Source organism: Chrysochloris asiatica, unplaced genomic scaffold (assembly GCF_000296735.1).
Source record: "Chrysochloris asiatica unplaced genomic scaffold, ChrAsi1.0 scaffold00205, whole genome shotgun sequence".
Taxonomy (NCBI): Eukaryota; Metazoa; Chordata; class Mammalia; order Afrosoricida; family Chrysochloridae; genus Chrysochloris; species Chrysochloris asiatica.
Window position 1 is genome coordinate 2,168,600 of NW_006408723.1, and position 14,507 is coordinate 2,183,106.

Genomic DNA, 14,507 nt, shown 5'->3' on the forward strand with positions numbered 1-14,507 from the left:
TTCAATACTTTAAAAAGTTCCTGTGCAGCAGATTTGCCCAATGCAGTATGTCATCTGATCTCTTGACTGCTGCTTCCACGAGTGTTGACAGTTGATCCAAGAAGAATGAAGTCCTTGACAACTTCAATCTTTTCTCCACTGATAAGAATGTTGTTTATTGGTCCAGTGGGCTTCCTTATTTATTATCCAGCTTTTGCATTGCATATGTTGTTGTTGTTGTTAAGTTCTGTCGAGTCAGTTCTGACCCTTAGTGACCCTATATCGGGTTTCTAAGGAGCAGCTGGTGAGCTTGAACCACTGACTGACCTTCCAGTTCAGACGGCTTTGCAGTCTTGCACATTACCCCACATATGAAGTGATTGAAAATACCATGGTTTGAGTCAGGTGCACTGTAGTCCTCAAAGTGACATCGTTGTTTTTGTCACTTTAAAGTGGTCCCTTGCAGTAGATTTTCCCAGTGCCTTTAATACAACTTGGATTTCTTCAATACCATCAAATGATTCTTTATGGTAAAGTAGCTCTGAAACACAATCTTCTTTTGATGCTTCCTGCATTGTTCAGTATTTTTCCCATAAGAAACCAATTCTTAGCATCCCAATAGGACAAAGTAGTACAACTCCATAATGTTTCTGAGACTGTAAGGAAGCATATGGCTTCATCTTTCTGCCACGAAATTGCTAGTAAATTCAAACTGCCAACCTTTCAGTTGGTAGCCTACCACGTAACCCACTAGGACACTGTGGAATTTACCTCTGTTGGTAATCAAAGCTTGAGTGTTTTCTTCACTGCTTTTAGCTTCAGAAATCCCAACTGTGTTCTTACCTTTTGGTTTTGTAACTCCAGGTTTTTGCACATTTCATTATAATACTTTATCTTTTAGACAAAGTATTGAAATAATTTGTTTGGCTCTTTTACTTCATCACTTTTGTCCATTTTCTTTAGCCTCTACATTCTAAAGGGAGTTTCAGTCTCCTCTGGCATCCAATTTGTTTTTTTCTTTCCTGTTTTTTTTTTTTCATATTTAATCCAAGCTTTATTAGCATAAAACCAGTAGTCTGGAGGATGGAGAGAATAATTTCTAAAGACCATCCTGCCCATTATGAAGAGCAGGCACAGCATGTAGGGTAAGTTACATTTGGATGTACACTTAAATGTATTTTAACATTAAGATAGCATTTTTTGGAAAAAAATTAATTTCTTTAAACATTCTACCTTTAGGGAAAAAGAAACAATTAGGCAATAATCCTCAAACATTCCATCTTTTAGGATTCAAGCTGCTTAATTCCTGAGATAACTATCTGGATGGGCTTAAGCACATCCTGTTCTCCTAAGACCATGAGGTCATTTCGGCTAATTTTTTTTTTTTTTAATTTAAGGCTTTTATTGTGGATTGAGTGACAGTTTACAGGGCATATCATCAGTTTTACATTCAACAAATCATACACCTTGTTTCACTACATTGATTATAATCCCCACCATGTATCATCAGTTAACAGTATTTCTCTCTAACCACTTTAGCTTTTTTTTTTTTTTAAAAAAAAACGCAAACAAACAAAAAAAACCACTCAGGCATATATAATAATTTACAACTCCAAAGGACACATTCTGTAAGTCGGCTCCTGGCCACCAGTTCTTAGTCCTTCTCTTCTTAGTTGATGAATCTAGAGTTCTCAGCCGCTCCCCCTCTCCATGCCCCCATCTCTGCCTCCCATCTCTGGCGCTGCTGCTTCTCTGGATAAGGTCCCGCATTCTGCTTGTGCATTCCTCTCTTGATGGTCCTAGAGTCCTCTGTTTCTGGACTGTAAGATTAACCACTCCCCTTTTTTTGTTACAAAACTTCTACTTTTACGAGTGTGACAGTTGTGATTAGTCATTATAACAGTTATTCACTATTGAATCTTACAGATCTCATTCCCATCTCTTTTCACCAGACCCATCTAGACAAGATGACAACTATTCAGTGGGGACTCTTTTCTTTCCCCCCATACTCTTAAGCTAAACTCCCTCTTGAAACCGTGTAAGCCAATCACTTCCTGCCTTTATTGCCCCCTCATTTTAGATAGCCAATGTCTAAGTTGCCCATCCCTGTCTACCCTGTGAACAGAGAGGATAACATTGATACTTGATTTGAAGACTCTTTCCCTCTCTGTTGGTATTTAGAGTAACTAGTGGTTACGAATCGGGCTGTGAACCGCAAGGTCAGCAGTTCGAAACGACCAGCAACTCCGCGGAAGAAAGATGAGGCATTCCACTCCTGAAAAGATTAACAGCCTCGGAAACCCTGTGCAGGGTCGCCATGAGTTGGAACCGATTCCACGGCACATAACAACAACAACAACAACCGCTCTGAGTATAGGTCAGGTTCATCATGAAGATGTATCTTCTGCCACTGTAGCTGTTCCAGTCTGCTTGTCCTTTGTAGTGGGAATGTCTCCCCTCACAAGGTTGTGGATGGAACTCAGGATTCCATCTAAGGTCGTATACACTGTAAAGGCTTTGCATGAGGCCTGTTTCACTGGGCAAGTTGTAGAACTATTAGGTATTCTAGTAGTGTAGTGGTTATGAATCGGGCTGCGAACCTTAAGGCCAGCAGTTCAAAACTACTAGCCGCTCCGTGGGAGAAAGATGAGGCGTTGTGCTCCCGTAAAGATTTACAGCCTCGGAAACCCTGTACAGGGTCGCTATGGATCGGAAACGACTCGACGGCACTTAACAACAACAACAACAATCAGTTATAGGCTGAAGGCAGGCTTACATTTTCTCTAATCATGTTTCCCAACATTCCTTTCTGTCCCACTCAAGTGTCTATTTTACAGTAGTAGACAAGGGAAACTAATATTCATAAGGCAGTCAAGGATTTTAGTATTATTTACCCTCTTCAAGCTATACCTAGATCCCTGTATCCCAGAGCCATGTTGTTCCAAGGTTGAGTATGCATCACTATTTCCCTCTGTCCCACTAGACCATGCAGACCTATCTCGGTGTTCCCTTATCTATTTTGTTCTTTTGCCACCTCCCCACTTCTTGTATTGCCCTCCCCAACACCCAAAGCAAACCCCCCACCCCAACCCCATTGTGGTTACCTTCCATTTAAGATAGTCTATTTTATCCAGTAATCTACCTGACCTTCTCACCACCTGACTCTCTCTTCCTCTGTTTTTACCTTTTTTTCACATTGTAATTGTTTTTATCATAGACTGAACTCCCAGATCCTCTGTTCTTATAATTTTATTCTGTTCTTAACTCTTCCATTTGTCAACTGAGTTCAGGTTGATGCTGCCATGTACATCATTCTGTAGTTGTTGTCTGTTCTTGTTGGTTCTCAGTTCACAGAACTTCCTTTAGGATGTTTTTGTTAGAAGCGTTGGCTTTGGCAAAATCCCTTAGCTTCTGCTTGTCCTGGAATGTTTTGATTACACCATTGTATTTGATTGACAGCTTTGCAGGGTAGAGGATTCTTGGGTGGCAGTTTTTTTTATTTCAGGATTTTATATATGTCTCCCCATTGCCTTCTTGCCTACATGGTTTCTGTTGAGAAATCCGAGCTTAATCTGATTTGTTTGCCTTTGTATGTTATATTTCTCTTTTCCCTAGCTGCTTTCAAGATGCTGTCTTTATCTTTGATTTTGGAGAGCTTGATTATTATATGTCTTGGTAATTGTCTTTTAGGGTCTAACCATTCTGGGGTTTGTTGAGCTTCTTGAATGCTTATGTTTTCACTTTTCATGATGTTAGGAAAATTTTCTTCTAGAAGCTCTTCAACTATCTCCTCGGTGGGCTTGTGTGATTGTTCCTGTTCTGGAATGCCATTAATTCTTATGTTACTCCTCTTCATGATGTCCAGCATGAATCTTAGGCCTTCTTCCGATTTTTTTTAAACTTTTTTGTGTTTGTTCTTCTATCTTAGTAGTGTTGAGAAATTTATCTTCTAGCTCACTAGTTCTGGCTTCTGTGTCTCTTCAATTCTACTCCTTTACCCTTTCAGTATATTGTCCATTTCTGATATTCTATTATTAATCATTTGGACATCTTTCTGTAGGTTTTGAATTGTTTCCAATGCTCTATCTGTCTTATTTGATTGTTTCTGTAGCACTTTCCTGACTTCTTTCTTATTTTTCTCAACTCCATTGTATAGTGTTTTGATAGATTTTATAATCATTTTTCTGAATTTCTTCTCCGGCATTTCCAAAGCCTGCCCATCTTCCAGTATGGAGTGTAGGTCTACTTCCAGCTCATTTGCCTCAGTCACTTTATCTCGTTTCTGGACATGTACAGATATGGTCATCTGCTTCTGTTTTTCGGGCATATCTGTGGCATTACTACTTAGATGGGTATGTATTTTGGTAATTTTTATGCTTTCTGATTGTCTCCACGTAGATGTGATCAGGAAATGGGCTTCCCTTTTCACTCTTCTTCTTGAGAAATTTTAAGATATCACTGTTGGTCGTTTTGACGTAACTTAGGATTTAATATTCTGCTTATTTCTTTTTTTGCATGCTTGTCCCGCTCCATAATCCCCGTTCAGGCCTTTTTTCTAGTTGTAAACAGTTCAGGGCCGGCTGTGGCTATTTGGTTTTCATTGGAAACTGTCTCTTTAAATTTCGAGGATATCTGTGTGCATGAGTAGTAGAACCCTCCGAGGGTGGGGCTGGGGTGCCCACTAGCTCAGGCACCCCTATAGTCACCAGAATGGAGGTACGCAGACAGCAAGGGACCAATGAACAGCTGTCAAAAGAAAAGACTGTCCACACCTTTATCTCTGCGGTTCTGCCAAGTGTCTGTGGCAGCTCCGATCCTTCCCCCGCTTGTTCTCAACCAAGATGGCGGCTCCTGGAGCAGCTGAGCGTTCTGAGCTAGAAAGCAATGGGTTTCTTGCTTCTGCCACAAATTTCCCAGCTGTATGCCTTCCAGTCTTCTAAATATTCCTTTATATGTGGTTCAGAGTTCTGGGACCATCTCCTGAGACTGCTTTGTCCAGTATTCTGTGTTGTTGCTGGCGGAGCTCTTTACAACACTTCCACCCGATCCGCCATCTTGTTTGTTCTCTGTCTTTCCTGTGTTTTTAATGACTTATTTATTTCTTTTCATATGATGGTTTTGATGTCGTCCTAAGACTTATCTGGTCGTTGGTCATTGGTATTCAGTGTGTCACATTTATTCTTGAGGTCTCTAAATTAAGATGTGATGTACTCAGGGTCATATTTTGCCTTTCATGGATCTGTTTAAATTTTCTTCAGTTTGTCAGCTTGAACTTGCATAGAGCAATTGATGGTCTGTTCCATAGTTGACCCCTTGCCTTGCTCTAAGTGATGATATTGACATTCTCTGTGGTCTCTTTCCAGAGATGTAGTTGATTTGATTGTTGTATATTTAATCCATTAATTAAAATTATGCTGTTATGCTGTTTGTTATTGAAATAAAGGTTTTGCAATGAATACGATGTTGGTCTTGCAAAATTCTATCATGTAATCTCTGGCATCATTTTTTTCACCAAGGTCGTATTTTCCAACTGCTGATGATTCTCTTTCCATCTTTTTTGCATTCTTGTCACCAGTAATTATCAGTATATCTTGATTTATGTTTGATTAACTTCAGATGAAGAAGTTAGTAGAAGTTTTTAATTTCCTCTTTGGCTTTAGTGGCTGGTGTGTAAATTTGCATAATTGTCGTTATTTTATCTAGTCTTCCTTTTAGGCTTATGTATATTTTCCTGATAGCATTGTACTTGAAAATAGATATTGAAATGTTCTTTTTGACAATGAATTCTTGTCAAGGTAAACCATATAATTGTCTGATTTAAAATGACCAATACAGTTTATTTCAGCTCACTAATGCTGAGGGTATTGATCTTTATGCATTCCATTTCATTTTTGGTAGCTTCCCATTCATATTCCACATTCCAATTATGAATGGATATTTGCAGCTGTTTCTTTTCATTTTGAATTGTGCCCCATCAGCAAATGAAAGTCTGTAGAGCTTTGTTCCATCCACGTTATTAATATCAACTTTACTTTAAAGAGGCAGCTCTTCCCTAATCATATTTTGAGTGCCTTCTAACCTGAGAGGCTATCTTCTGACACTATATCAGGCAATATTCCACTGCTACTTAGGTTTCCAGTAACTAGTCCCTCAAAAGTGGACCACTTTTTCCTTCTACCTAGTCTGTCTTAGTCTGGAAACTCCAGTGGAAACTGTCTACCATGGGTGACGTGATGCTATTTGAGATACTGGTGGCATTACTTCCAGCACTGTAGTGACACATAAGCCACCGTAGTACAACAAACTGACAGATGAGTGGTGGTATATGCACATATTTTCATACATTTGTAATAAAATACAAAGAGGGCACAGTTATTAGCCATAATCAAACACCTTATGTAATTGGATTTCTGGGCTTTAAGGGTTAGAACCATAGTCTCCTGGGACATCTGGAGATGTCAATTGACTTAATATAGTTCACAAACTTAAATTCTACATTCTAGTTTAGTGACTAGTGTCTGGGGTCTTAGAAGTTTATGAGTGTCTTTCCAAGATACACTATGGGTCTTTGCTTGTATGAAGAGAAAGATAAAGAGGGAAACCAAAGTCTCAGAGTAGAAATAGTCTTCAGGAATAGCAGTGTACATAAACCACAGCCTCGTTTGCCTTGAGAACACAGAACTAGATGATACTAGGCTGCCATTACTGATCATTTTAATCAGGGCCACTATAGGTAGACCCAGATAGAATTGGAGAAAAATGTGCAACAGGACTTCAAATTCTGTTTTTTAAAAAGACTTAATTGGACTGGTTGAGACTGGAAGACTCCCTGAGACTGCTGCCCTGAGATTCTCTTAAAACCCTAAACTGAAACGATTTCCTGCAGAGCTAGATAACAAATTGGTGTTTAAATGTTCACCTGTGAGTACTGTGAACCTTTTAAAAATACCTGCGAAAGACCAAATGTTCAACAATTACATACAGATAAAGATGCGAAGGTGAAGAGGCTGGGAAACTAGATGAATGGAAACAGTACAACCAGAGTGGAAATCATAAGAATTTTCACACATTTTTTAGAATGTAACCTATGTCACTGAATAATTTGTGGAGATTGGAAACCATAAAAAAAAACACAATTTTCTTTTATTTTCCAAATAACCCTTAACCTAACCCTATCCGTAACTGAAAACATACCCCTAATCCTAGTGCTAACCATAATCCTGACATTATCACTATGACTTTAGCCCTTGGGGAAAGCAATAACCATAATGTGAAAAGTTTTCTACAGCATAGTAAATTTTTAAAAGAGTTGTACAAAGTTATGTGTGGTATCATTCCATTATTGAAATCCATATATTAAAAAAAGAAAAAAGAAAAAAGACATTTGTATCATGGTTGAAGAAGTAGAGAAGTTACTGAGCTGTAGCTGCTACATGGGTTTTTTCCTATAGGAAGTGAAATTTGGCAGAAGTGAGTTCACTTTTTACATGATGTGCTTATATGTATTTGATTTTAAAATTAACGTACTTTGTGGATTTTAAGAATGATTAGGAAACTACAGAAAAACAAATGATTTCTTTCAAATTCAAATAGTAAGAAGATAAACTGGCTTGCTTTTTAGGGTGAAATAGTGGGCAAAAATAAAAGTCCAACTGAATCTGTAGCTGATAATGCTGCTAACGATTCCTCTTCATGTACAAGAGGTAAGAGTGGTTACCAGATGTTTCTTTTTTAAATTGGCTCTTTCTTTTTTAGCTTCATTTTGAACTCCAGTGCACTGGAAATGTTTTTACTATAAAGTTGTCTTGAAGTCAATTAATTAGGGTTTTTGATAAGCTAACAACATTAATTTAGAAAATTAAAGTAAATAAAATTAGGGAGCATATTGTTGTTGTCTGCCCTCAGTAGATTCCAACTCATAGCAAAGCTATTTGGTAAAGTGAAACTGCCTCATTGGGTTTCCTTGCTTCTTTATGGGAGCAAATTGCCAGTTGTGGGTTTGAACCACCACCGAACTTTCAGTTAGCTGCCAGACGCTTAATCATTATGCAACCAGTGCTCTCTTTAAGGCGTTTCAAATGAGAAAAACAATTTAAATAAACTGTTTATTTAACAGTGAGAAATTTTGTGGACTCAGAAATTATTATTTCAGTATTAACCTATACCAGTAGATCTGACATTTTTGGGTCTTTACTTCTCTTAAAAATTGAGTGTCCCAAATCAAGTTTCAGCTATCAGTATTTACCCTATGAGAAGCTAAAGCAGACATTTAAAATATTTTAAAAATAGCAGTGATAAGTTGTTACATACCCTCAAGTTGGTTTCGACTCATAGCGACCTAGTATAGGGTTTCTAAGGAGCAGCTTGTGTGTTGGAACTGCCAGTCTCATGGTTAGCAGTCCAATGCTTACCTTACTGCACCACACTAGGACTCCATACATAACACAGATAACCTATTTTTATGGGGGGAAGTTTTTTCTAAAATGAAAAATAAGTACATTTTGCAGCTCTGGAACCTGTCTCAGTGGGTCTCCTTCACTCTCACATATCTTGCAGCCTCAGGACCATGTCCTTGCATACTCACTCAGGAGAGAAGGATGAGAGGGGGAAAGGCAAATCATGCATTAGGATTACTGTGACAATAGTTGTGACATGGAGCCCGTGAAAGACTCTTGAGGACCTCAGATAACACTCCTGATTGGTCCTATCCTAGCTAAGAAGTAATTTGTTTTAAATTTATAGTATTTATATAAATGATTTCACAGTTATCTCTAGGTGTTGTTGGAGGTGGGTGGCAAGGAGGGCATTTTTATGTTTGGTTTACATGTGGTTCAGTACAAATCTTCACTTTGGGGGCTACTCTGAGGCTGCAAACTCTACTTTGGCTGCAAGCTTGTTGATGAGAACCATGTCTTGTGTTGCCATGAGCTACTGACAGGTGTTCAGCTTTCAAAGGTCACCTGATGTCATGATGGATGGTCTTTTGTCTATATAGAAATTCATGGGCACCCAAGAAAAGTAGTGTTGCTGTACTTAAAACTGTGTTCTCTTTCAAAGAAATAATGACCAGTTATTGTGATAGCTGAAGTTTAATGATCTTTGACTTCTGATGCTAAAGTACACATCAAGGTTAGTAGGGCCTAAATTGATCTTCAGCTCATTCTGTGTGTTTGCCACATGGACATAATTGTGCATTGTTGCCGTGTAACTGAAACTTATTGTATGCACACCCCTCCTTCCAAGTTAAAAAAACCATTTTCTATGAAAATTAACTTAAAAGTTAAAGGGAAAAATTCAACATGCACGTTTTAATGACTGCTATTCAGGGGGTACTTCAGTAGTTCACAGACACATGAAATGGAAAGATAATAGAAATTTTCTACCAACTTTTTGAAGTCCCCTTGTAGTTTCCAAGAGGACGTGTTGAACAATAGCTCAGATTTCATTATTGCCCTGAATAATACATGTTTGAGTAACTGAGGAATTTATGTTTTATTGTTGAGATTGTTCAACAATTTTGGTTGTCTTTGAGCAGAGTTATCTTGGACACCAATGGGTTATGTTGTTCGGCAGACACTGTCTACAGAACTGTCACCAGCCCCTAAAAATGTTACTTCCATGATAAACCTAAAGACAATTGCTTCATCAGCAGATCCTAAAACTATTAGTGTAGCATCTTCTGAAGTTTTATCTTCTGATCCTTCCTACAACAAAGAGAAACATATTGTTCATCCTACTAAAAAGGTATGCATTACATTTTGATTACGCTACTCCTTCATGCCTCTAAATAGTCCATTTTTTCCTGGTTTCCTAGCACTATGAGTTTGTTGTATTTGTACCTTGTAAAAGTAATAGATTGTCTATCAAAGAATAAAAATGATAGCATTTGTGCATGAGGTGTGGGGGATATGCATTTTCTTTGTGTGACTTTAAACTGTGAACCATGTGGAATTCTTTAAAGAAGAGATGCTGGAATAAATTCCTGCTGTGGTGTAGAAATTGGTGGCATCCTTTATTTTCTCTAGTCTTTTGTCTAGAATGCTGTAGCCAGGGTTGTTGTTGTTAGGTGCCATCGAGTCGGTGCCGACTCATAGTGACCTTATGCACAGCAGAACGAAACACTGCCTGATCCTGGGCCAACCTCACTACTGTTGCCACGCTTGAGTCCATCGATGCTGCCACTTGGCCAATCCATCTCGCTGGGGGGGTCTTCCTCTTTTTCTCTGACCCTCCACCTTACCAAACATGATATCCTTCTCCAGAGACTGTTCTTTCCTGACACTATGTCCCAAGTATTAGAGATGAAGTTTGGCCATCTTGGCCTCCAAGGAGCACTCTGGCTGCACTTCTTTCAACACAGATATATGTTGGTTCTATGGTACTGATAGTAAAATACTTGAATTCCACATTTTATGATCCTCTGGTGTATGTTACTGGTTCTTGGTTAATTGCAATTTATTTCTGTTTTATAAGGTAGTCCTTTAGAATTGAGTTTTTCCCACCCTTCAACTAACATTAATTGTCATTTTGTTGATCCCTGTACTTGTTTATTCAGGAGACTAACTGGTCTAGATTTTGTTCTTGATTTTCATATACTATTTTAAGTTGAAATGTAGTCTTATTTGTTTAGTGTGCTGCTTTCCTCTCTTTTTGAGTATGAGATGCATTTAAAAAACTGAAAATGGCATAGCTCATCCCACATAAATAGGAGCTGTGTCTTTATGATTATGATTAATTGATTATGCAAAGATAAAATGGTAAACACCAAAGTGGGTCAGACATCAGTCCTTTATTCCTCACAGTTTTCTAATTCCGATGAAGAACAGCAGTATGGGTAGGTGAGAGATCCTCCCGTTGGCCTCCAGAGCAAGCTTGGCTGGCGGCAGACCCTCATGTTTTTTGAGGTCTCTTACTCCTCTCTTGGAGTTGTTCAGTGTGCAGACTGGACAACGACCCTCCCACCCTACCCTACAGCTGTGCAGGCACTATCTGGGCCAACATTCCTAAAAGGGATTTAGTATTCTAGCAGTTAACAAATTTGGTTTTACTTTTCTAGTCTTTTTGCCCAGTGATTTTTGGAATCATGAAAAGTGTATTTTTTAAATTCCTAAAATAAAAATAAGGAAGAAAATTTAGATCTCTAGTAACTTTATCTCTGATTACATTTTACAAAACTGGGCTGATGATGTTCTTTTTCCTTTAAAAGTTTATATGTTATAACTTTTTAGTTACAAAAATGATAAATGTAATACTATAAGGATACAGTTTTAGAAAACAAAAATCTGTCCCATGCTCATCTATCAGTTTTCTAAATGAATTGGGCATGGTAACTCTTTTAACAGTTTTTACCCCCCCCCCCCCCTTCAGAATCATTCTCCTAAGTGTTGGCTCTTTATAAATAGGGATTTGAGAAGCTTAAGTATAGATAAAATGACCATGTCATTGTACACCTTGGTATCTTAACTTTTGTGTAGTACGGAATTAAAGTATTCCAGTGAATGTCCTAAAAACGCTTTTTTTGCTTGTTTTTGTTGTAGTCCAAAGCATTACAAGATGATGGCAATCTTGAGCAAAATGAAGTCTCAAGAAAGAATAAGAAAAAGAAAGAAAAGTCTAAGTCAAAATACGAAGTCTTGACAGTTCAAGAGCCACCAAGAATCGAAGTACTTTTTTTTATAATGTATTGTTTTTCTTAGTAGTGTCTAATACTAAAGCCTGGCTTCTTATTGGTTTCCTAAGTGAAAATCTCTAACATTTACTTTATTAATAATTTTCTTAGTTCTAAAGAAAAGAGCACTAACCCGTCTTCTTTACTTCTTCACCTTTGCTTCTCATAGCAGGAACCTGTCTCATAGCAGGCACATAGTGAATGAATGAAATGTCCAAAGGCAAAACTATTTTGATCAGATTTAGTAGTTTGTGTGCCATGTTACTACTTTCACCTATTTTTTCCATGTTTTAGAATGCTGACTTTGGCAAGGCTCCCTTTTCTGTCTAGAAATGTCATTATGATGTGGTTACTGTAGAGAAATACTGAATAATGTAGTTGGTCCTTGGGAGCCCTGCCCTCCCAGAATCCAGCCTAGGGTTCTGACTGCACCTCACACGCAAGTCAGGCACAGAGTCTGAGATCACAGCTGCAGTGCTCAGCCTAAGGTATCTCCACAAAACTAAAAGTATTCCAGGGCTCTTGGAATAACCCTTTGGGAATAGCATCATGATTTAGACCACTGAATAATTCTTTTTTTTTGTTGTTCTATATTTCTTACATGTCTTCTCCAAGGCACCTAAATACTGACACAAATGGCACAAAATATCTTTAAGTGGTGTAAAAAGCGTTTTCTAGTAGGCATATTGCCTTTCTAGGTTCTCATCTGCATTCAGAAATAATTATAGAATACTTGGTCCCTGACTGTGGACTTGTTGGTTTCTCCAACAATACACATAGGTGAGGGTCAATATGGGCATGTTCTCATGCCAATCTGAAGGGTGGGTTCTCTGGACTCCTCAGCTATACTAAGATTCTACGAGGCACTTTCTGGGACAGATAGACAGTTACTGCTGTGGTCTTTAATTTTGTATCTTTCTAAAGATTAAAGCAGAGCTCTTATGTGAGAGTTTGGACTATTTTGTATTTTCTTTGAGAACTTTTGTGGGATCTTATAAAGAGAAAAAGCTATGAGCAATAATATGCACTTGGGCATGTTTGCATTCTGTTGACAAATTAAGAGCTGACGGTGTGTGGCATTTATTTAGGATGCTGAAGAGTTTCCCAATCTGGCAGCTGCATCTGAGAGAAGAAGCAGAGTAGAATCAACAACATTTCTGTCAAAACAGGAGCCACAGGTAATTTATTGAAATCACGATTGCTTTAGTTTTAACTTTTCTTGCTAAACTAAACTCTTAAGAAAAACTACTTTTCAGACTTCCTTGTGTACTGAACTAGATGGTTTTATTTGTTTTAATTCTTTTATTGGAGCACTGTATCCAGTCTGTGGAAACAAAATTGCTTCCAAGCAGAAATGTCTGAGTGTTCAGTAATAAAACTACAGGTAACTGCTGTTGCTGTTCTTTATGAAACTCTGCTTTAAAAAATACATTGACTCAGTTTATTCAGTAAGCCCCCAAATCCTTTTGTGAGGCAGTTCTATCTAAACAGAAGTCCACAGGGAAGGATGGCTCACCCTCACTGTAGACGCAGGAATGAAGCTGTGATTTGTGACCCAGATGGAGGACTCAGGTGCTTTTGGCCATTTTCACTATTGTGTTGCCTTCCAGAGGCAGGATATTTTCACATTTCTGGGAAATTGTGAGAATGGACCTTGAGCCATATTTAATAGTTGAATGACCTTCCATCTTGCAGGCTGATGTTTTCTAAGCTCTCCCCTAATGTTCATGCAGTCAGTAGAGGCTTGTGTTAGAAAGAGAACTGTTGGCAGGAGAAATAGGTGGAGATGTGGAGATGTAAAAGCAGATGAGACAGCACACCATAGGACATCTTAAATCATCTCAAAAAAAACACAACTATTCAAAAATTATATTTGTTTGGTGGTGGTCATGTGCCATGGAGTCAGTTCTGAGTCATAGTGACCCAATATAGAGTTTCTGAGGCTATAAATCTTTACAGGAGCAGAAAGCCTCATCTTTCTCCTTTGGAGCACTGATAGATTCGGCAGCAGCCCAACTCATAACCCACTAAGCTACAATTATATCTTTGTTTCATTAGTATCAATTTTTGTCCCTTAATTTATTGCTGAGTATTATCTGGACTTGTATAAATTGTTGTCAAAGCACCATACATTAGTGACGGTTGACTCAGTAAGCAGTGGAGGGGTGCAGGATGATGCTTGGTTATGTGCCATGGAGTCGGTTCCGACTCAGAGTGACCCTGTACAGGACTTCCAAGGTTGTAAATCTTTACGAGAGCAGAAAGCTTCATCTTTCTTCCGCGGAACAGCTGTAGTTTCTAACTGATGACCTGGCAGTTCACAGCCCGATTCGTAACCACTACACTAATGAGGCAGTAAACTAACCAGTTATTCTTGCGCACAAATTGTTGTAGCCAAAGGCTTCTTATGAGCCATGAGTGCATCTCTGTAGGGGGCCTCTGTTACTCAAAAGACAGATGCAAACAAAGACATAGGTGGGTCCGTAGGAACCCAGTGTTCTCAAAGAAAAGGACATAAATAATAATGGTAATATTGGCAAATATTATTTGCTGAGCAAATAATACGAGAAGCTGGGTTCTATGAAGGAAAGCGTGGCGTCAGGATTGGAGGAAGACTTTACACCCTGAGATATGCAGATGATACAACCTTGCTTGCTGAAAGTAAAGAGGACTTAAAATATTTACTGATGAAGATCACAATCTTCCGTATGGATTACAACTCAATGTAAAGAAAACAAAAATCCTCACCACTGGACCAATAAACAGCATTCTTATCAATGGAGAAAAGATTGAAGTTGTCAAGGACTTCATTCTTCTTAGATCAACTATCAACAGTCACGGAAGCAGCAGTCAAGAGATC

The 14,507-nt window shown here is 38.4% G+C and overlaps 1 protein-coding gene across 1 annotated transcript in view; it reads left to right on the top strand.

Moving 5' to 3' along the window:
- SECISBP2 (SECIS binding protein 2) overlaps positions 1-14,507 on the top strand; it is a 76,514-nt gene that overhangs the window by 39,632 nt on the left and 22,375 nt on the right. The window contains exons 6-9 of the mRNA XM_006872590.1: positions 7,601-7,682; positions 9,632-9,723; positions 11,517-11,642; positions 12,736-12,825. Of these exons, the coding sequence (XP_006872652.1) occupies positions 7,601-7,682; positions 9,632-9,723; positions 11,517-11,642; positions 12,736-12,825 (390 nt within the window). The remainder of the gene's footprint in view (positions 1-7,600; positions 7,683-9,631; positions 9,724-11,516; positions 11,643-12,735; positions 12,826-14,507) is intronic.